Here is a 24,194-nt window from a genome sequence, read left to right on the forward strand (position 1 = left end):
ATATCCTTTCATACATAAGGCTATGGTTTCATTTCCAGTTATATCAAGGCATCTAAGAAGTCACAGAGGATATTCAAGAAGGTGCAGGAATACATTCATAGCCATACTCAGTGTTGTCACGGTGACAGTGTACAAAACAACCATAATCTCCTCCTAAAGCCTAACAGTTAAAGCACTAAATAGTTAGGTCGCCCATGTTATTGGCAGTACAATTGCCGCAATTCGTGACTCATTTTGCTCTGCGGGCCGCATTCAGTCTTCACCAAGGGCCGGAGTGCCGCACTTAAAATGTGTATGTATTGTCTTGGCGTCAAAATGTGCAAAAATGTGCAAAATGTCCTCTATCCATCGGTTTGGGAATTTTTGATGCTCCCTGAGTATCTAGCTTTCATTATGATGACTGTTAGCTAGCTGGACAGAGTGAAGACACTATAAATGTAGCTTTCATTATGATGACTGTTAGCTAGCTGGACAGAGTGAAGAGACTATAAATGTAGCTTTCATTATGATGACTGTTAGCTAGCTGGACAGAGTGTAGAGACTATAAATGTAGCTTTCATTATGATGACTGTTAGCTAGCTGGACAGAGTGAAGACACTATAAATGTAGCTTTCATTATGATGACTGTTAGCTAGCTGGACAGAGTGAAGAGACTATAAATGTAGCTTTCATTATGATGACTGTTAGCTAGCTGGACAGAGTGAAGAAACTATAAATGTAGCTTTCATTATGATGACTGTTAGCTAGCTGGACAGAGTGAAGAGACTATAAATGTAGCTTTCATTATGATGACTGTTAGCTAGCTGGACAGAGTGAAGACACTATAAATGTAGCTTTCATTATGATGACTGTTAGCTAGCTGGACAGAGTGTAGAGACTATAAATGTAGCTTTCATTATGATGACTGTTAGCTAGCTGGACAGAGTGTAGAGACTATAAATGTTGCTTTCATTATGATGACTGTTAGCTAGCTGGACAGAGTGTAGAGACTATAAATGTAGCTTTCATTATGATGACTGTTAGCTAGCTGGACAGAGTGAAGAAACTATAAATGTAGCTTTCATTATGATGACTGTTAGCTAGCTGGACAGAGTGTAGAGACTATAAATGTAGCTTTCATTATGATGACTGTTAGCTAGCTGGACAGAGTGAAGAAACTATAAATGTAGCTTTCATTATGATGACTGTTAGCTAGCTGGACAGAGTGAAGAAACTATAAATGTAGCTTTCATTATGATGACTGTTAGCTAGCTGGACAGAGTGAAGAAACTATAAATGTAGCTTTCATTATGATGACTGTTAGCTAGCTGGACAGAGTGAAGAGACTATAAATGTAGCTTTCATTATGATGACTGTTAGCTAGCTGGACAGAGTGAAGAGACTATAAATGTAGCTTTCATTATGATGACTGTTAGCTAGCTGGACAGAGTGAAGAAACTATAAATGTAGCTTTCATTATGATGACTGTTAGCTAGCTGGACAGAGTGTAGAGACTATAAATGTAGCTTTCATTATGATGACTGTTAGCTAGCTGGACAGAGTGAAGAGACTATAAATGTAGCTTTCATTATGATGACTGTTAGCTAGCTGGACAGAGTGAAGAGACTATAAATGTAGCTTTCATTATGATGACTGTTAGCTAGCTGGACAGAGTGAAGAAACTATAAATGTAGCTTTCATTATGATGACTGTTAGCTAGCTGGACAGAGTGAAGAGACTATAAATGTAGCTTTCATTATGATGACTGTTAGCTAGCTGGACAGAGTGAAGAAACTATAAATGTAGCTTTCATTATGATGACTGTTAGCTAGCTGGACAGAGTGAAGATACTATAAATGTAGCTTTCATTATGATGACTGTTAGCTAGCTGGACAGAGTGAAGAGACTACATTTAGGTCCATTATAATTTCTAAATAGTTATGGGTTGGTTTTAATAATTTAAATGTTGATTGAGATTGTTGTTAGTACTGTAGCGTCTACTAGTGGACCGTATGTTATACAGTCCTACTGTAGCGTCTACTAGTGGGGGCCGTATGTTATACAGTCCTACTGTAGCGTCTACTAGTGGGCCGTATGTTAGACAGTTCTACTGTAGCGTCTACTAGTGGGCCGTATGTTATACAGTCCTACTGTAGCGTCTACTAGTGGGCCGTATGTTAGACAGTCCTACTGTAGCGTCTACTAGTGGGCCGTATGTTAGACAGTCCTACTGTAGCCTCTACTAGTGGGCCGTATGTTAGACAGTTCTACTGTAGCGTCTACTAGTGGGTCTGAATGAAACAGGGATGTTGTGTCATTCAGCCTCATGTTCTCATTCTAGATGTAATTCTAAGGCAGGCAGGTAGACAGTTTGTCTTACTGGGTTACACACGTGCATATTAGTAAGTCACACGTTGCTGACACAAACAGTGTCCGCTGATCTCCCTCCCTGTGTAGAAGGAACATGGCTGTACTGGCAGTCAGGGACTAGGCTGATAGCAGGCTTCCCTCCCTGTGTAGAAGGAACATGGCTGTACTGGCAGTCAGGGACTAGGCTGATAGCAGGCTTCCCTCCCTGTGTAGAAGGAACATGGCTGTACTGGCAGTCAGGGACTAGGCTGATAGCAGGCTTCCCTCCCTGTGTAGAAGGAACATGGCTGTACTGGCAGTCAGGGACTAGGCTGATAGCAGGCTTCTGTTGGTACGCAGCAGCAGGAGGACCTGTTCTCTTCTTCTCTTCCCTCTTCTTCTGTCTGTCCAGATAGTAGAACGCTGCGATGAGGAAGATGCCAGAGGAGGAGACAGTCACACTGCAGGCATAGAACACATAAGAGTAGTGTCCTGTACTGTCCACCAACATGCCTGGAAGAGGGGGACATGGCAACAGGCACAGCGTTAGGAAAGACTTGGGGAACACTTCATTTGAAGGGTACCTACATTACCATGTCATGACACGTTCATAACCACACAAAACAGTTCATAAGCAGGACATAAAAGCATTTCCTAGAAGGCTTGTATCAACAACCACACGTGGTGCTACGACAGTGAAAGAACAGCTATATTTAAGCGTGTCGGTGTGTGTCCTCATAACACATTCCTCTGTACTGGATGCTAGTTCAGTACAGCTCTGCAAGGACCCACTGAGCACAGGGCTAGTCGGCTACTACCAGGCGTTGACATTAGAGTTGCCATGGCGCTGGAAACCAGAGACCACCTTAGGAGTTCAGCAGGGGAACACTAGGCCACGCCCTCCTCCAATCAGCCTGCCCCAGAGCCGTTCCCTGTCGACCCAGACCTTCCTACCCGCCTGACGCACGCACGCACACACAGACACACACGCACATTGTGGAAACCAGAGCACATGACCCGTTCACATCCCGAGCTAGACATGGGAATCCAGCAGAAAGAACATTCCATTTCCCCGTGTGACAAAACTCATACCCTCCCCAGTCCTCATATAACAGGTTAATACTGGGCATAACTCATACCCTCCCCAGTCCTCATATACCAGGTTAATACTGGGCATAACTCATAGTCTCCCCAGTCCTCACATAACAGGTTAATACTGGGCATAACTCATACCCTCCCCAGTCCTCGCATAACAGGTTTATACCCTCCCCAGTCCTCACATAACAGGTTAATACTGGGCATAACTCATACCCTCCCCAGTCCTCACATAACAGGTTTATACCCTCCCCAGTCCTCATATAACAGGTTGATACTGGGCATAACTCATACCCTCCCCAGTCCTCACATAACAGGTTAATACTGGGCATAACTCATACCCTCCCCAGTCCTCACATAACAGGTTAATACTGGGCATAACTCATACCCTCCCCAGTCCTCGCATAACAGGTTTATACCCTCCCCAGTCCTCATATAACAGGTTGATACTGGGCATAATTCATACCCTCCCCAGTCCTCACATACCAGGTTTATACTGGGCATAACTCATACCCTCCCCAGTCCTCACATACCAGGTTTATACTGGGCTTAACTCATACCCTCCCCAGTCCTCACATAACAGGTTTATACCCTCCCCAGTCCTCATATAACAGGTTGATACTGGGCATAACTCATACCCTCCCCAGTCCTCGCATAACAGGTTTATACCCTCCCCAGTCCTCATATAACAGGTTTATACTGGGCATAACTCATACCCTCCCCAGTCCTCATATAACAGGTTAATACTGGGCATAACTCATACCCTCCCCAGTCCTCGCATAACAGGTTTATACTGGGCATAACTCATATCCTCCCCAGTCCTCACATAACAGGTTTACACTGGGCATAACTCATACCCTCCCCAGTCCTCATATAACAGGTTAATACTGGGCATAACTCATACCCTCCCCAGTCCTCGCATAACAGGTTTATACTGGGCATAACTCATATCCTCCCCAGTCCTCACATAACAGGTTTATACCCTCCCCAGTCCCCATATAACAGGTTGATACTGGGCATAACTCATACCCTCCCCAGTCCTCATATAACAGGTTTATACTGGGCATAACTCATACCCTCCCCAGTCCTCACATAACAGGTTTATACTGGGCATAACTCATACCCTTACCAGTCCTCACATAACATAACAGGTTTATACTGGGAATAACTCATACCCTCCCCAGTCCTCATATAACAGGTTTATACTGGGCATAACTCATACCCTCCCCAGTCCTCACATAACAGGTTAATACTGGGCATAACTCATACCCTCCCCAGTCCTCGCATAACAGGTTTATACTGGGCATAACTCATATCCTCCCCAGTCCTCACATAACAGGTTTATACCCTCCCCAGTCCTCATATAACAGGTTTATACTGGGCATAACTCATACCCTCCCCAGTCCTCACATAACAGGTTTATACTGGGCATAACTCATACCCTCACCAGTCCTCACATAACATAACAGGTTTATACTGGGAATAACTCATACCCTTCCCAGTCCTCATATAACAGGTTTATACTGGGCATAACTCATACCCTCCCCAGTCCTCACATAACAGGTTTATACTGGGCATAACTCATACCCTCACCAGTCCTCACATAACATAACAGGTTTATACTGGGAATAACTCATACCCTCCCCAGTCCTCATATAACAGGTTTATACTGGGCATAACTCATACCCTCCCCAGTCCTCATATAACAGGTTTATACTGGGCATAACTCATACCCACCCCAGTCCTCATATAACATAACGGGTTTATACTGGGCATAACTCATACCCTCCCCAGTCCTCATATAACAGGTTTATACTGGGCATAACTCATACCCTCCCCAGTCCTCATATAACAGGTTTATACTGGGCATAACTCATACCCTCCCCAGTCCTCATATAACAGGTTTATACTGGGCTTAACTCATAACCTCCCCAGTCCTAACATAACAGGTTTATACTGGGCATAACTCATACCCTCCCCAGTCCTCATATAACAGGTTTATACTGGGCATAACTCATACCCTCCCCAGTCCTCATATAACAGGTTTATACTGGGCATAACTCATACCCTCCCCAGTCCTCATATAACATGTTTATACTGGGCATAACTCATACCCTCCCCAGTCCTCATATAACAGGTTTATACTGGGCATAACTCATACCCTCCCCAGTCCTCATATAACATGTTTATACTGGGCATAACTCATACCCTCCCCAGTCCTCATATAACAGGTTTATACTGGGCATAACTTGACAAGAACCGTAACATGTATGTCTATATGAGTCACTGTGTCCACCACACCACCACCTGTTGTTATGCTGACCACCTGCTGACCAACAATGACTACAGATAACATGCAGTAGGGGAAGTCATTGATTCGGTACCACAGACAAAGAATCCACACATAGGACTTAGAACAGATGCCATAGACTAGAAGACCATACTGTACCAAACACTTTACTTTGGCGTACCACACCCCCTATTACTTTTGGCGTACCACACCCCCTATAGCCCCAACAGTGGTGTACCACACCCCCTATAGCCCCCACAGTGGTATACCACACCCCCTATAGCCCCAACAGTGGCGTACCACACCCCCTATAGCCCCCACAGTGGTATACCACACCCCCCTATAGCCCCCACAGTGGCGTACCACACCCCCCTATAGCCCCCACAGTGGCGCACCACACCCTCCTATAGCACCCACAGTGGCGTACCACACCCCCCTATAGCCCCCACAGTGGTGTAGCACACCCCCCTATAACCCCCACAGTGGCGTACCACACCCTCCTATAGCATCCACAGTGGTGTACCACACCCCCCTATAGCCCCCACAGTGGTGTACCACACCCCCCTATAGCCCCACAGTGGTGTACCACACCCCCCTATAGCCCCCACACCCCCCTATAGCCCCCACAGTGGTGTACCACACCCCCCTATAGCCCCCACAGTGGTGTACCACACCCCCCTATAGCCCCCACAGTGGTGTACCACACCCCCCTATAGCCCCCACAGTGGTGTACCACACCCCCCTATAGCCCCCACAGTGGTGTAGCACACCCCCCTATAGCCCCACAGTGGTGTACCACACCCCCCTATAGCCCCCAGTGGTGTAGCACACCCCCCTATAGCCCCACAGTGGTGTACCACACCCCCCTATAGCCCCACAGTGGTGTACCACACCCCCCTATAGCCCCACAGTGGTGTACCACACCCCCTTATAGCCCCACAGTGGTGTACCACACCCCCCTATAGCCCCACAGTGGTGTACCACACCCCCCTATAGCCCCACAGTGGTGTACCACACCCCCCTATAGCCCCACAGTGGTGTACCACACCCCCCTATAGCCCCACAGTGGTGTACCACACCCCCTTATAGCCCCACAGTGGTGTACCACACCCCCCTATAGCCCCACAGTGGTGTACCACACCCCCCTATAGCCCCCACAGTGGTGTAGCACACCCCCCTATAGCCCCCACAGTGGTGTAGCACACCCCCTATAGCCCCACAGTGGTGTACCACACCCCCCTATAGCCCCACAGTGGTGTACCACACCCCCCTATAGCCCCACAGTGGTGTACCACACCCCCTATAGCCCCACAGTGGTGTACCACACCCCCCTATAGCCCCACAGTGGTGTACCACACCCCCCTATAGCCCCACAGTGGTGTACCACACCCCCCTATAGCCCCCACAGTGGTGTACCACATCTTTGTCTCATGGCATAATGTGTAGCGGTACAATCCTGACAGGAGCAACCCACAGTACCTGCGAGCGGCGGTCCAATCAGCAGTGTTCCACTCTCTAACATACTGATGAGACCCAGGGCAGAGGGGAACCGGCTCATCTCCACCGTCTCCATCAGCACCGTGAAGAGCAGAGAGCCAATCACAGACATGGACAGACCAAAGATGACCACGTAGATCAGGAGCACGGGGAAGGTGGCGGCCGCACCACAGATACTGTTACTCAGCCCGTTGACCAGGAGGGCTACCGCAAACACATACACAAAACAGCCACTGCCCCTGAGAGGAGGAGGAGGAAGAGGAGGAGAACCAATTTATTATCCATATTAGTTTTCAGATCACATAATTTTCTATTAAATGTTTTCTTGCTTGGGATTCGAACCAGCAACCCTCCGGTCCAGTTGCTGACCCACTCCTAACCTCTAACATCCAGTCTACAGTACCTGAAGCGCGGCAGGCCGAAGAAGACAGCCGCCACGGGTCTCACAGCAATGTTAACCAGGCCCAGTACGGCCATCAGTAGCGCGGCTCGGTCCTGTTCCATACCATTGGCTGTAGCATAGGGCACCAGGTAGACCAGGGGAACTACAAACCCCAACATCATCCACGTCACTCCCAGGGCGTAGGCACGGTAACGAGGGTTACTGACCAACAGGTCAAAGGCCATGTGTCTCCGTAGGAACACGACAAGGTCACTGAACGCTGTCCTAAGTCTTGCCTTAAGTCCCTCCTTCTCCTGTTGGAGAGGACCTTTGATTGGTTGCTTGCTGAGCCCCTGGGCAGCCTTGTTAGTGAGTGTCCTCTGGGCTCCACTGTGTTTGGCCCCCAGGGGCCTCATGACAGCCCCACACACGCAGCAGTTCAACAGCAGCCCTCCCAGGACCAGGAAGCTGCCTCTCCAGCCAAACTGGCCCAGCAGGAAGTTGGCCAGCAGGGGTAAGGTGCTGAGGCCCAGGGCCGTGCCGGTGGACGACATGGCGTTGGCAAACGCCCGCCGCCTCAAAAAGTAGTGGCCCATCATGGTCACAGAGGGCTGGAAGGACAGGCAGAACCCCAACCCTGTATGAGGAGGACAGAGGAACTGATGAGGATGACTCATAATGCCCCATAGAAAAAAGGAGACATCTTATATTGGGGGGTTATAGTGTGTGTGTGTGTGTGTGTACCCTCTGACCTGCGATGATGCTGGTGATGTAGAGTTCTGTAATGGTTCTGGCCAGGGCGCTGACCACCATGCCTAGTCCACTCAGAACCCCTCCCACCATCACCGTTACCCGGCAACCAAAGCGTTCCACGAGCACGCTGCATAGTGGACCTGGAGAGACAGGAAAACAACGTTCAATCACAACACACACACACACACACACACACACACACACACACACACACACACACACACACACACACACACACACACACACACACACACACACACACACAGGAAAACAATGTTCAATCACAATACACACACACACAGGAAAACAATGTTCAATCACAATACACACACACACACAGGAAAACAATGTTCAATCACAATACACACACACACCACTAACACACCACACACCTGGAGAGACAAGAAAACAACATGTGGTCCAATCACAATAATACACATTAACACACCACACACTCCCCAAAAGCATACAATGGACTGATTAGCATATCAGATCACAATAATTAGCATCATCAATGCATTATCACTGAACATGGAACAACAGTCTGCAAATAGAGGACAGGACGCTGTTCGTTTCCACTAAAACACAGCTGCTGAAACCCACTCTGAAACGTCGTTCAGCAGACACTACCTCCCCATGCCGGGAACGTCTGGTGGACCACAGCTTTAAACTATACAACTACAAATCAGTTCACTCCCCAGTCGGCCAGACTTGTTAGTTGGTGTTACAGGCTTATGTGCAAGTGCTAACCACAATTAGCCTGGGAATAGGTCATGAGTTTACCCAGACAGGGACAGGTGTCTAAGTGTACAGGCTCTTACAATAATGTGATCAGAAACACATGATCTGAATGATCATCTTCCAGCTCTTCAATCCAACTCTCCAAGACAGACCAAAGCTAACAGGAGTACCTATCAGGCTAATTGATTCAAACGAACATGAGATTCAGAGTACTAAGAACTGAGAACTCTTGGTACTGTCTTTGATGTGGGAATAATGAGTCCATTCTTTGTGCCGTCTCATCTGTGCTCTTGTCATGATAATGTCTGCTCCAGTCATGTGGTCTAGTCTGGTCTCTGTCATGATAATGTCTGCTCCAGTCATGTGGTCTAGTCTGGTCTCTGTCATGATAATGTCTGCTCCAGTCATGTGGTCTAGTCTGGTCTCTGTCATGATAATGTCTGCTCCATTCATGTGGTCTAGTCTGGTCACTGTCATGATAATGTCTGCTCCAGTCATGTGGTCTAGTCTGGTCTCTGTCATGATAATGTCTGCTCCAGTCATGTGGTCTAGTCTGGTCTCTAAGAATGTTCCTCAGTCCTTGGTGAACCCTATCCCCCCCTCCAGCTCTTTCTTAGTCTCCCTAGGCAGATGGGTTGCCTCCCACATGAACAGTGTTCTGACATACGCTTTGGCCCTAGGTCTGGGACTTCCGAGACTTTTTCTGAAACTATCTCTCCATCTATTTTCCCCTCCATCCCGTCTCTCCTTCCATCTCTCCCTCTGTCCCTACAACCATCCCTCCCTTTCATCTCTCCCTCGGATCATCATACAAATCGTTAAAATCCAGACAGAAAATATTTACACAAGAAGCAATCTAATATCACACAGAAATCAAAACTCTCCGTCGTTTGGTTAAGTTCACCATTCTGCCATTCTCACTGTTAATAAACATCAGGCGTTTCAGATTAATTTGGTTAAAACCAAACCCTGTCCACTGGAAAATCATTGCAGCCTTAAAAATCATACTATCTTGGTCCAACTGAGAGAGAAAAAATCTCCAGTTTGACACACAGGCACTACATTCATTTTCCCAATACGACACATGATGCTGGTTCTCATCAGTTGTTGACTAAAAGCACTGCTAGCCAAGAACACATACTTACAATTGACACATTTAGCAGACACTCTTATCCAGAGCAACTTACAGTAGTGAGGGCATATATTTTCACACTGGTCCCCCATGGGAATCAAACCTACAACCCTGGAGTTGCAAGCACCATGCTCTACCAACTGAGCCACACCAGACCACACACATATTTAACCTTTGACAACTAGAAATGAAGAACACTGACATTACGCAACAATAATTACACGAATTCAGAATCTACAGTCATGACATTGGATCAACTGGAGGTTTAATATAGATGGATCAAGTGGAGGTTTAATATAGATGGATCAACAGGAGGTTTAATATCGATGGATCAACAGGAGGTTTAATATAGATGGATCAACTGGAGGTTTAATATAGATGGATCAACAGGAGGTTTAATATAGATGGATCAACAGGAGGTTTAATATCGATGGATCAACAGGAGGTTTAATATAGATAGATCAACTGGAGGTTTAATATAGATGGATCAACAGGAGGTTTAATATCGATGGATCAACAGGAGGTTTAATATCGATGGATCAACAGGAGGTTTAATACCGATGGATCAACAGGTTTAATACCGATGGATCAACAGGAGGTTTAATATCGATGGATCAACTGGAGGTTTAATATAGATGGATCAACAGGAGGTTTAATATTGATGGATCAACAGGAGGTTTAATATCGATGGATCAACAGGAGGTTTAATACCGATGGATCAACAGGTTTAATACCGATGGATCAACAGGAGGTTTAATATCGATGGATCAACTGGAGGTTTAATATAGATGGATCAACAGGAGGTTTAATATAGATGGATCAACTGGAGGTTTAATATAGATGGATCAACTGGAGGTTTAATATAGATGGATCAACTGGAGGTTTAATATAGATGGATCAACTGGAGGTTTAATATCGATGGATCAACAGGAGGTTTAATATAGATGGATCAACTGGAGGTTTAATATAGATGGATCAAGTGGAGATTTCCACTATCATATTACTTCAGTGAATCACCATTTCATGTTCCTCTTGGCTTTAGTTCTCCTCAGCAGGAAGAGAAAGATGAGGAACAGGAGGGAGGGTCAGGATGATAGAAAGAGGAGGAATGAGAGGGAGGGAGGGTCAGGATGATAGAAAGAGGAGGGAGGGAGGGTCAGGGTGATAGAAAGAGGAGGAATGAGAGGGAGGGAGGGTCAGGGTGATAGAAAGAGGAGGAATGAGAGGGAGGGAGGGTCAGGTTGATAGAAAGAGGAGGAATGAGAGGGAGGGAGGGTCAGGTTGATAGAAAGAGGAGGAAGGGGAGAGAGGGAGGGTCAGGGTGATAGAGGAGGAATGAGAGGGAGAGAGGGTCAGGGTGATAGAAAGAGGAGGAATGAGAGGGAGAGAGGGTCAGGGTGATAGAAAGAGGAGGAATGAGAGGGAGAGAGGGTCAGGGTGATAGAAAGAGGAGGAATGAGAGGGAGGGAGGGTCAGGGTGATAGAAAGAGGAGGAATGAGAGGGAGAGAGGGTCAGGGTGATAGAAAGAGGAGGAATGAGAGGGGGAGAGGGTCAGGGTGATAGAAAGAGGAGGAATGAGAGGGAGGGAGGGTCAGGGTGATAGAAAGAGGAGGAATGAGAGGGAGGGAGGGTCAGGGTGATAGAAAGAGGAGGAATGAGAGGGAGAGAGGGTCAGGGTGATAGAAAGAGGAGGAATGAGAGGGAGGGAGGGTCAGGGTGATAGAAAGAGGAGGAATGAAGAGGGAGAGAGGGTCAGGGTGATAGAAAGAGGAGGAATGAGAGGGAGGGAGGGTCAGGGTGATAGAAAGAGGAGGAAGGGGAGAGAGGGAGGGTCAGGGTGATAGAGGAGGAATGAGAGGGAGAGAGGGTCAGGGTGATAGGAGGAATGAGAGGGAGGGAGTGTCAGGGTGATAGAAAGAGGAGGAATGAGAGGGAGGGAGGGAGATAGATAAATAAACAGTGGGCCACCAGAACAATGGACTACTGGTCCTGTCTGGCCCGTCTGGCCCTGAGCTACCGCCCTGTAATAACAAACAGAGGCTGAGTCATACACAACCCAACACACAAACACACCGCGGCACGTCTGAACCTGGGCCGTCCGTTCTCACACACACGCACACACACGGGCCCGAACAGAAAGCATCCGCACTGTTACCAGAACTCTTCGCCTAACCTCTCACCCTTACTCTAAACACACAGCCTGCAAGGAAACACCCTATACTCCCCCTGTGTGTCCAGTTAGTGTCCAGTGTGTGTATGGTACATCTGAACCTGGGCCGTTCCCACAGGCGCAGGGTCACGGAAAGAGAGTTACCAGAACTCTTCACCTTAACCCCTCACATTTACTGTAAATCTACAGCCTGCCAGAAAAACTGACTAACACTTCATCTGTGTGTGTCCTGTGGGTTTGTGTCGAGTGTGTGTGTGTGTGTCCTGTGGGTTTGTGTCGAGTGTGTGTGTGTGTGTGTATTTCTGTGTCAACATACATTGAGGTGAAAGATAACACACAGTGAATCATTAACCTGTAGTACTGTTTCATTGAAACATACTGTTATGTATAGGAAGTACTTCAATCAGCCAAATAAAGACACGACAACAAATGTGTACAATCCTACAACGACAGGTAGCATCGCTACCACCTGTGTGTGTGTGTGTGTGTGTGTGTGTGTGTGTGTGTGTGGGGGTGTGTGAGTGAGAGAGGGTGAGAGGGAGAGAGGGTGAGAGAGAGAGAGAGAGAGAGAGAGAGGGTGAGAGGGAGAGAGGGTGAGAGAGAGAGAGAAGCAGCAGCAAGATTTGTGACCTGTTGCCACAAGAAAAGGGCAACCAGTGAAGAACAAACACCATTGTAAATACAACCCATATATTTTTAATTGAATTGAGAGAGGGTGATAGAGAGAGAAGGTGATAGAGAGAGAGGGTGATAGAGAGAGAGATGGTATGTGTTCAATCATGCAACAATGCCTCAATGTACAATGACAGAAGCATCCTCACCACCAGCGTGCAGCACAGCAGTCATGATAGCAGGCACCCAGGACGTCTCTGTGTTGCTGGAGCTGAACTCAGCCTGTAGCTCCGTGTAAAAGATGCCAATACAGGAAGGGAAGGCCAGCGTTAGAGCCAGGACCAGGATAGTAGCCACCAGGACTACCCAGCCCCAGCCCCCATCCGGGGCCACCTGTTGGGCATACCCGTTCCCAGACAGCCCAGCCCCTGGTTCTCCAGTTGGGCCATTGTGGGGTGGTAACCCAGTAAGGTGGTGGTGTTGGAGGGAACCATCCTCCTCCTCGTTTTCCTCCTGCTCCTCTGAGTCACTGTCTGTGCTCCTCCTCACAGTACTGTGGTTCACCCCGGTCCAGTCCTGAGACGTCCGTGTCTCTACCACATCCTCTGACCCACTGGACCCCTCTGCTCCAACTTTGGAACCCCTGGACCCCTCTGCCCTAACCTCGGGTCCCTTAGGCCCCTGGGGGCCCTCTCCTCCACTACCCCTCCTCAGCAGGACTGTGTCGCCCTGGTTATGGTTCTGTCTGGTCCTCTGGGTCCTGTGGGACTGGTTCTGTCTGGCCTCCAACTCCACCCCCTCTGTCATCCTGCCTAGCTGGCTGTGGACTGGGCCTTCTGCTAGATCAGCTTCCTGTGTGGAGGGTGACAGGGAGGGAAGGAGGGATAGATGAGATGGAGGGAAGGAGAGTGGGATGAGAGAGAGAGAGGTAGAGAGAGAGAGAGAGAGAGAGAGAGAGGTCTGATGTTGTTAGTTACTCAGAGGCAGCAGCAGCCCTGGCTGGCTGTGGTATTGGCTCTGTGTCTAAACAGCCACTGATAATGGATGCAGAGGGACAAAGCAAAGCAGCCTCACTGGCTGAAGATATATTGTAAATGGATCAACTTGAGTAAATGTTTTCCATGAATACCCCAAAAATAGGCTATTAGACAGATCCTTTCTACCAATGCATAAAGGGTGTATAAGAGATCCACCTTTCTTTGTCTCCACTCACTTTTCAGCACCAGTATCTCTACCTGCACATCATCATCTGCACATCTATCACTCCAGTGTTCATTTGCTAAATTGTAATTACTTCACTACTATGGCCTATTTATTGCCTTTCTATTGTGTTATTGACTGTACGTTTGTTTATTCCATGTAATTCCACACCTCAGCAATTTCAAAAAAATTTTTCTCAGAAAGGTGAGTTCCAGACATTTCTAAAATTATGCAACATTACCTGTTATTGTTTATGGCCGTCATGAAAAATGGTAACTATGTTGTTGTTTGTGTCGCACTGCTTTGCTTTATGTTGGCCAGGTCACTGTTGTAAATGAGAACTTATTCTCAACTGGCCTACCTGGCTAAATAAAAGTGAAATAAAAATAAATATAATTACATTTTTTTTTAAATCACCAATTAGCCTCAAAGACTACCTACCATATACATGGTAGATAGGATAATAACAAGGATGCACAGTCTATTGCTATAGCTGTAATAAAGTCATATGCAATTGTACATTTAAATAGATTTGAACAGATAAGCAATCTAAATACAAGTAATGTGGCACTCACATTGATTTTAAAATAAATGCATAATGGCTGTAACCTATCCTACACAAATCCCGTTGGTTTTCCTACCTGGAGTGTCCCTGGTCAGCCCGTCAAAAACCCGGCGAGATATTTTACCATTATCATGTCGATGAAGTCAGTGGGTGTTAGCATAATTAATTTACCATGAATACGATTATATCACATTTCACAATTACCCTAAATCGCGCGGCATCACCAATGTTTTCTCGGTGTCCATGTCGGGGCGTCAACACAGAACGCGTTAAGTCGCCCGCGGTACGACAGGATGTGTGTGCAGACAGAAAACATATGCCTCTCAATCAGGTGGCGTTGCGTACACTCGCAGTTCTTTCAAAAAACGCTGTCAAACCAAATCCTGGAGAACACCGGAGGATTCAATCGCCTCTCTTGTTCTCAACTTTCATTTGCCGGTCTGCCTGGCAGAAAGCCATCAAACCCAGTCACAGCACTGGATAGGACAAATCTCTCCGGCACCAATATTATCCAATCAGTTTGCCTACAGACAAGCCGTCAACAAAAATCCCCCTTTGTCATTATTGTAATCCCCAGGACTCGTGTTCACTTAATCTAAACTACTTCATAATAAATACAGAATTATCAAGATTAGGTTTACCATAGCCCGGTTGGCTGTTTATCTTATAGTTTCTCGTCAGAGGTCCCTTGCGAATTTGTCTCCATGGGAACAGAACGGCCCGGGTTTCTGGTTTGCACCTGCAGCTCTACAGGATATCAGACCGCAATAAATCTAGAATAATGTAACAATCATTGGCCATTTTGGAAATTAACATAACCTATTACACAATATGTTGCAATAGGTCTAGGCTAAATAATGATATTAACATTATCAGATGACATTTGTCATAGCCTATCCTCGATGATGCAATGTACAATCAGTTGCGGTTCTAGCTTGTATGGTTTTCCCTGGGCGAAACCCCCCGACATTTGGAACAACACAAATAAATAATCATGACATTTAAAACTATATGAATATAAAACATATATATTAGTAACAAAGTCAAATAGAAACAAATGTTAGTATATAAATAAAAAATATAATCAAATTATTACACTTCATTTACTACCTTGTCTGCAAGGGGATTCGATCCAGCAACTTTTCGGATACTGGCCCAACCACGAGCCTACCTGCCGACCTAGGCGTAAGACACCACAAAAGACTGCATATATTACAAAATATCAGCATACTATAGACGTTTTTTAAGTAGCTGTATACCTTTATCTTTAGGGTGTTTCTCCTCTTTCCACTTTTCCCTGATGGCTTAGACCTTTTCTTGTCCATTTGTGTTGAATTGGCACTCGAGCATCAATACATTAACCATCCTCCAACACTGTTAACCAAGAGTCAAGACTACATTACCCATCCTCCAACACTGTCAACCAAGAGTCAAGACTACATTACCCATCCATCCTCCAACACTGTTAACCAAGAGTCAAGACTACATTACCCATCCTCCAACACTGTTAACCAAGCGTCAAGACTACATTACCCATCCTCCAACACTGTCAACCAAGAGTCAAGACTACATTACCCATCCTCCAACACTGTCAACCAAGAGTCAAGACTACATTACCCATCCTCCAACACTGTTAACCAAGAGTCAAGACTACATTACCCATCCTCTAACACTGTTAACCAAGAGTCAAGACTACTTTACCCATCCCCCAACACTGTTAACCAAGAGTCAAGACTACATTACCCATCCATCCTCCAACACTGTTAACCAAGAGTCAAGACTACATTACCCATCCTCCAACACTGTTAACCAAGAGTCAAGACTACATTACCCATCCTCCAACACTGTCAACCAAGAGTCAAGACTACATTACCCATCCCCCAACACTGTCAACCAAGAGTCAAGACTACATTACCCATCCTCCAACACTGTCAACCAAGAGTCAAGACTACATTCCACATCCTCCAACACTGTCAACCAAGAGTCAAGACTACATTCCCCATCCTCCAACACTGTCAACCAAGAGTCAAGACTACATTCCCCATCCTCCAACACTGTCAACCAAGAGTCAAGACTACATTACCCATCCTCCAACACTGTTAACCAAGAGTCAAGACTACATTACCCATCCTCCAACACTGTTAACCAAGAGTCAAGACTACATTACCCATCCATCCTCCAACACTGTTAACCAAGAGTCAAGACTACATTACCCATCCTCCAACACTGTTAACCAAGAGTCAAGACTACATTACCCATCCTCCAACACTGTTAACCAAGAGTCAAGACTACATTACCCATCCATCCTCCAACACTGTTAACCAAGAGTCAAGACTACATTACCCATCCTCCAACACTGTTAACCAAGAGTCAAGACTACATTACCCATCCTCCAACACTGTCAACCAAGAGTCAAGACTACATTCCACATCCTCCAACACTGTCAACCAAGAGTCAAGACTACATTCCCCATCCTCCAACACTGTCAACCAAGAGTCAAGACTACATTCCCCATCCTCCAACACTGTCAACCAAGAGTCAAGACTACATTACCCATCCACCAACACTGTCAACCAAGAGTCAAGACTACATTCCCCATCCTCCAACACTGTCAACCAAGAGTCAAGACTACATTACCCATCCCCCAACGCTGCCAACCAAGAGTCAAGACTACATTCCCCATCCACCAACACTGTTAACCAAGAGTCAAGACTACATTACCCATCCTCCAACACCGTCAACCAAGAGTCAAGACTACATTACCCATCCACCAACACTGTCAACCAAGAGTCAAGACTACATTACCCATCCTCCAACACTGTCAACCAAGAGTCAAGACTACATTACCCATCCTCCAACACTGTTAACCAAGAGTCAAGACTACATTACCCATCCTCCAACACTGTTAACCAATAGTCAAGACTACATTACCCATCCTCCATTACTGTTAACCAAGAGTCAAGACTACATTACCCATCCCCCAACACTGTTAACCAAGAGTCAAGACTACATTCCCCATCCTCCAACACTGTCAACCAAGAGTCAAGACTACATTCCACATCCTCCAACACTGTTAATCAAGAGTCAAGACTACATTACCCATCCTCCAACACTGTTAACCAAGAGTCAAGACTACATTACCCATCCCCCAACACTGTTAACCAAGAGTCAAGACTACATTACCCATCCTCCAACACTGTCAACCAAGAGTCAAGACTACATTACCCATCCCCCAACACTGTTAACGAAGAGTCAAGACTACATTACCCATCCATCCTCCAACACTGTTAACCAAGAGTCAAAACTACATTACCCATCCATCCTCCAACACTGTTAACCAAGAGTCAAGACTACATTACCCATCCTCCAACACTGTCAACCAAGGGTCGAGACTACATTACCCATCCTCCAACACTGTCAACCAAGAGTCAAGACTACATTACCCATCCTCCAACACTGTCAACCAAGAGTCAAGACTACATTACCCATCCCCCAACACTGTTAACGAAGAGTCAAGACTACATTACCCATCCATCCTCCAACACTGTTAACCAAGAGTCAAAACTACATTACCCATCCATCCTCCAACACTGTTAACCAAGAGTCAAGACTACATTACCCATCCTCCAACACTGTCAACCAAGGGTCGAGACTACATTACCCATCCTCCAACACTGTCAACCAAGAGTCAAGACTACATTACCCATCCTCCAACACCGTCAACCAAGAGTCAAGACTACATTACCCATCCCCCAACACTGTTAATCAAGAGTCAAGACTACATTACCCATCCTCCAACACTGTTAACCAAGAGTCAAGACTACATTACCCATCCTCCAACACTGTTAACCAAGAGTCAAGACTACATTACCCATCCTCCAACACTGTTAACCAAGAGTCAAGACTACATTACCCATCCCCCAACACTGTTAACCAAGAGTCAAGACTACATTACCCATCCTCCAACACTGTTAACCAAGAGTCAAGACTACATTACCCATCCTCCAACACTGTTAACCAAGAGTCAAGACTAAACCAATTCACCTTGGTGGTGTGCAGACTGGTTTTATATTATTATTAACGATTTCGCACAAACCAGGGAAAAAATGCAACAATATGTCTGTGAAACTATACATTCACAGTATTATGAATGAATTGTGGTTTATTTGGTAGCATTTCGTAGTATGACTGATTTTATTAATTGCATTAGTACTGTACAAAGTTAGAGGTGCGCTATTTGATAGATTCCCCGGCTCCCTCTACCTCTGGCTTCCAGTGGAGAGACCAGAGGTCAACCTACCTCCGTCCCCCTCCCCATCTCGTACTTCTGAATGGGAGACCTTCCCAGGCAGTAGCCTGGTTAGCTCACAAACTAGAATCAGGGCGCCCACTCTGACAAGGTTAATTGACCCACAGTCCCACACGGTGACATGATATCATTGACTTGACATGCAAATGAGTGATAGAAAACCGATCACGCAAATGTCACCATTCCGAAATTTTTTGCAAGATGCCACCCTGGGCGGCTGCCCATGTCACCCATACCTAAGTCCGCTACTGTTTACAATAATTAGGCCTCAATAAGCCATACCAAAAAAATATATTAACCTAGTGATGCAAAATGCAACAATTTCAAAGATTTTACTGAGTTACTGTTCATATAAGGAAATCAGTCAATTGAAATAAATTAATTAGGCCTTAATCTATGGATTTTACATGACTGGGAATACAGACAGATACGCATCTGTTGGGCCACAGAACAAAAAGTAGGGGCATGGATCAGAAAAACAGTCCGTATCTGGTGAGACCATTGGCCTCATGCAGCACAACACATCTCATTTGAATAGAGTTGATCAGGCTGTTGATTGTGGCCTGTGAAATGTTGTCCCACTCCTCTTCGATGGTATATGTTGGATATTGGTTGGAACTGGAACATCCTGTCCTACAAGCCTATACAGAACACCCCAAACATGCTCAATGGGTATGTCACCCTGGTGAGTATGCAGGCAATGGAAGAACTGGGACCGTTTACGCTTCCAGGAATTGTGTACAGATCCTTGCGACATGGGGCCGTGCATTATCATGCTGAAACATGAGGTGATGGCGGAGGCTGACTGGCACCACAATGGGCCTCAGGATGTGGTCAAGGTATCTCTGTGCATTCAACGTGCCATCGATAAAATGCAATTGTGTTCGTTGTCCGTAGCTTATGTCTGCCCATACCATAACCCCACCGCCACCATGGGGACCTCTGTTCACAACGGTGACATCAGCAAACCACTCGCCCACACGATGCCATTGACGTGGTCTGCGGTTGTGAGGCTGGTTGGACGCACTGCCAAATTCTCTAAAACTACGTTGGAGGCAGCTTATGGTAGAGTAATTAACAACAGCTCTGGTGGACATTCCTGAAGTCAACATGCCAATTGCAGTCTCCCACAAAACTCTGTGGCGTTGTGTTGTGTGGCAAAACTGCACCTTTTATGATTATTATTCCTTTATCTCAACAAGGAACACAGACAGACCTCTTTTACAGCTGGGCCCTGCGTATACATGTTTATACATACAGTTTAGGTACAATGATTAATAAACTACACAAGACGAACAAAACCATCACAGATAATAAAAATACAACAACAGATTTCATTTCCACACAGGGTATTCTACTAACAGCACAAGAACATTACCAGAAACAGTTACAAGCAACACAAAACCCAAAATAAAAATGCTCCAATAAATAATTAAAATGAGCAACAGGGGGACAAGAGTCTCACGTTTAAGTTTAGTCTGCAGGCTATTCCATAGGCGAGGAGCGTAACAGGAAAAGGCAGCCATACCCAACTCTGTGGAAACCGCATGGGCCTCAAGTGTAATCCGACGCTTGAGACCTGGTGTTAGGAATTATAATTCTAATATTGATGAGTGATGATAAATAAGAAGGTAGTTTATTCACAAGTGTTTTATAGACAAACACGAGAGCATGTTGTTCTCGTCTCACGGACAGCGAAGTAAACCCCCTAATAAACCTAAGTGCGCAACGATAAGTAGCCTCCAGCGATTTAAGCATGGATGCCGTAGCATGCATGTAGATAATATCCCCATAATCTATAACAGATATAAAAGTAGCTTGCACAATTAGTCATCTATTTGTAGAAGGACAAGCATGTCCTGTTTCTATAGAGGAAGCCTAGCTTGATTTTTAGCCGTTTACAAAGTTCGTCAATATGCATTTTAATAGACAGTTCATCATCCAATCATATCCCTAAGTATTTATATACAGAGACCTGATTCATTTTAGAGTGGCCTTTTATTGTCTCCAGCACCTGTGTAATGATCATGCTGTTTAATCAGCTTCTTGATATGCCACACCTGACAGGTGGATGGATTATCTTGGCAAAGGACAAATTCTCACTAACAGGGATTTGAAAATAAATGTGTGCACAACATTTTAGAGAAGTAAGCTTTTTTTGAGTTTATGGAACAATTCTGGGATATTTTATTTCAGCTCTTGAAACATGGGAACCAACACTTTACATGTTACGTTTTAGTTCGGTGTAGAATAAAACAGCTACCAGCTGACTTTTCCTGCGCTGCTGCCAGAAAGAACAGACATCCTGAAGTTTCCGTCAGACTCAGCGTTGTGACACATCTCAGAGGAATTCACAGCTTTAGTTGACAGTAGGTATCATTTCCCATTGTTCTGATGCCTATTCAATCTGTCCTTGCGACCTTGGGGGCTCAAGTGGTCAGGAAGCAGACAGTATACCTGAGTCTTCCACACGGTTCCACTCTGAAACAATGTAGACGCCCTGAGGTATCGCTTTCCTGCAGCCAAATGACCAAATCGCCCTCTAGTGGCCTCATGGGTGGAATTTGATTGTTTTTCATAATTTAATAACTAACACTTCTTTATTTAACACCCCCCTGGTGTTTCTATGGCAAACTGTCTTGTTAAATTACTGTATTCTGTGATGTATACAAAGTTCAATATTGGGATGCAAACTCAAACTTGAATACATTTCAACTCTACTGTATATCTGACATGGAAGAGGTGTCGTCTTTTTGAAGCCCATAACCATGTGTGTGAGGTGTACACTTTGTTTCAACGTAGATTTGTTTAAGACTACCCAGAAAACACACTGTGTGACCCTGATTTAGCCCACTGCAGTAAAAGGTTAACTCACTTGTTGCTGAGAGTAGTCTACACTCAGGTGACTGTAGTGTCATGGCAACCACTCACACAACGTCATGTGTAATCCAGTAGTCTCTGTATAGACCTATAATATAAAGGAGTGGTAGTTCATTTCAAGAGTTGATGAAATCCTTGTTTTTCTTTCTAGGCCAGTGATATAGGCCTGCCATGTTATTGTAAAACCTCTTCATGGGCTAACCCCACTTACTGAGGACCAGAGAATCAAACATTTCACCAGGATATTTTTGACAAGAGGACTTTTTTATTATTAGTCAACACAGCTCCACCCTGTTCACTTCCCATCAAGCACAGGGATGACATCAGCTACTCCGCTAAATGTCTAGTTTCCGTGGAAATGAGTGGGGCTTACATTCAAGTCTACCTGTCCGTCAGGTACAGGTTTAGTCTTAGCAGACAGGTTTGTGTAAACTGAGGCAGATGCTGGCTAACCAAAGAAGTAACCCAAGTAATCTGTTTACGTTACTAATTTACTAATGACTGAGTTACTAATTACTTTGTCATTTAATCTGATTACAAATCTGAAGTAATCAGCCCAAACCCGTTGGTTGACCACATCCCATCAGGCCCATGTGGACTCTGAGAGGGGGGTGTTTTGTCTAGTCTACCTTTGGCAGACCTTGAGCTACTCAGCTACCACTTATTGTCTTGGCTGATCTGTTCAGGATTCAGGATACAGTCTGTGGGGTCCCACCCTGACCTCCACATTACTGGCAGTAGCGAAGGAAAACGTTCTTCTTATTGTCTTCACCATAAATACTTTTTTTTAGATTTGAAACAAACACAGGAATCAAGAGAATCACAACCCTCAGATCATTTAGGGTCAGGGGTCACCAACCTTTTCTGGAATCAAGATCACTTTGAGTCAAAATGCAAGCCGAGGTCTAACACTCAGATTGTTTTTAAAAACAAGACTTAAAAAAAACACAAGTTTCTGCAACATTAATCTATTCAAAACAGTTCTGGTAGCAATGAGGTTTGTGCAGTAGGCTTTAGGCCCTGTGCAGTAGGCTTTAGGCCCTGTGCAGTAGGCTTTAGGCCCTGTGCAGTAGGCTTTAGGCCCAATGCAGTAGGCTTTAGGCCCAATGCAGTAGGCTTTAGGCCCAATGCAGTAGGCTTTAGGCCCAATGCAGTAGGCTTTAGGCCCAATGCAGTAGGCTTTAGGCCCAATGCAGTAGGCTTTAGGCCCAATACATTATCACTGCATATTGGCTATGCTTGAATTGCCCTGTCAATGTTGCTCTTCTCAGACCATTTTGAAATGACATTTCAACATTTTAAGTATATGATCACACTGGTAATACATCGTTTGTTGTATTGTGAGGCACAGCTGAATGAGCATAATCATGTGTTTTATTTTAATTTACTGGACTGATGGCCTGCATCTGATTGTCAGTCTGAGGGGACGGAGGGAGCAGCAGTGAGGCTGCCTGTCACCAGACTAACCAACCCTCCCCTACTGTCCGAATACCCATAACAGTCTACTAATGCCACTTTCAAGACAACTGGGAACTCGGAAATGTCCGACTTCAGTGCCTTCAAGACAACTGGGAACTCGGAAATGTCCGACTTCAGTGCCTTCAAGACAACTGGGAACTCGGAAATGTCCGACTTCAGTGCCTTCAAGACAACTGGGAACTCGGAAATGTCTGTCTTCCGACTTCAGTGCGTTCAAGACACACAAAAAACGAGCTCCGACTGTGAAAATCGTTTTGAACAGTCATCCAACTCAGACTTCCGTGTCGGATACTCTGGCACCTTTCTAGAACTCTGATGTTACTACCTGAAGATCAATGATGTCATCATTTGACCTATTTTTTATTTTTTTATAGAGTTCCCAGTTGTCTTGAAAGCACCATAAATAGTATGTGATCTGTCAATGATTTTTGAGGCCAGTATAATGAAGATTTAAATTTACCATCCAGATGTGTTTACACTTGATTAATATCAAGACATAAAGCGTGCCTGGCTACCTACATGTGGTCACGCAGATCAGATCACAATGTGTTTTTTTTAATCGTCTACACCTGTCTAAAAATGTGGGCACAATCAGAATGTGGACAAGATCAGGACAAAGGGAGCATGTTAGCATGCGTCAGAAGGCACAGCACAGTAGCTCTCTCCAGGACCAGTTTCAGAGAACACCTATGACTCGCTGTTAATAGTGTAACACCTGGAAGGACAAGGGATTCACTAGAATTATATTTAGTGGGTTTTA

The 24,194-nt window shown here is 45.5% G+C and overlaps 1 protein-coding gene across 3 annotated transcripts; it reads right to left on the bottom strand.

Moving 5' to 3' along the window:
* Positions 1 to 2,314: 2,314 nt before the first annotated feature.
* Positions 2,315 to 15,254, bottom strand: LOC139365203 (monocarboxylate transporter 6-like). 3 transcript variants are annotated; one of them, XM_071102670.1, is made up of 6 exons: positions 14,971 to 15,254; positions 13,211 to 13,853; positions 8,345 to 8,485; positions 7,614 to 8,229; positions 7,193 to 7,449; positions 2,315 to 2,841 (listed from the first exon to the last, which is right to left on the bottom strand). In XM_071102670.1, exons 2-6 carry the CDS (start codon positions 13,806 to 13,808, stop codon positions 2,387 to 2,389), a joined length of 2,067 nt encoding a protein of 688 aa, XP_070958771.1. In that variant the 5' UTR covers positions 13,809 to 13,853; positions 14,971 to 15,254; the 3' UTR covers positions 2,315 to 2,386. The 3 variants fall into 3 exon arrangements, with proteins under 3 accessions (XP_070958771.1, XP_070958772.1, XP_070958770.1); XM_071102671.1 differs by having other exon boundaries at positions 2,315 to 2,751; positions 14,843 to 15,253; XM_071102669.1 differs by having other exon boundaries at positions 14,843 to 15,250.
* Between the last annotated feature and the right edge of the window lie 8,940 nt (positions 15,255 to 24,194).

The sequence above is a fragment of the Oncorhynchus clarkii genome, chromosome 13, assembly GCF_045791955.1.
Source record: "Oncorhynchus clarkii lewisi isolate Uvic-CL-2024 chromosome 13, UVic_Ocla_1.0, whole genome shotgun sequence".
Taxonomy (NCBI): Eukaryota; Metazoa; Chordata; class Actinopteri; order Salmoniformes; family Salmonidae; genus Oncorhynchus; species Oncorhynchus clarkii.

Bases quoted from the DNA above. Each gene is read 5' to 3' on its own strand.
- LOC139365203 (XM_071102670.1), bottom strand. From the start codon at position 13,808: ATGACAGAGGGGGTGGAGTTGGAGGCCAGACAGAACCAGTCCCACAGG. The intron at 8,486-13,210 runs GTGAGGATGCTT...CTGTCTCTCCAG, and splicing joins TGCTGTGCTGCACGCTGGTG to GTCCACTATGCAGCGTGCTC. The intron at 2,842-7,192 runs GTACTGTGGGTT...CCCCTCTTCCAG, and splicing joins GATTGGACCGCCGCTCGCAG to GCATGTTGGTGGACAGTACA.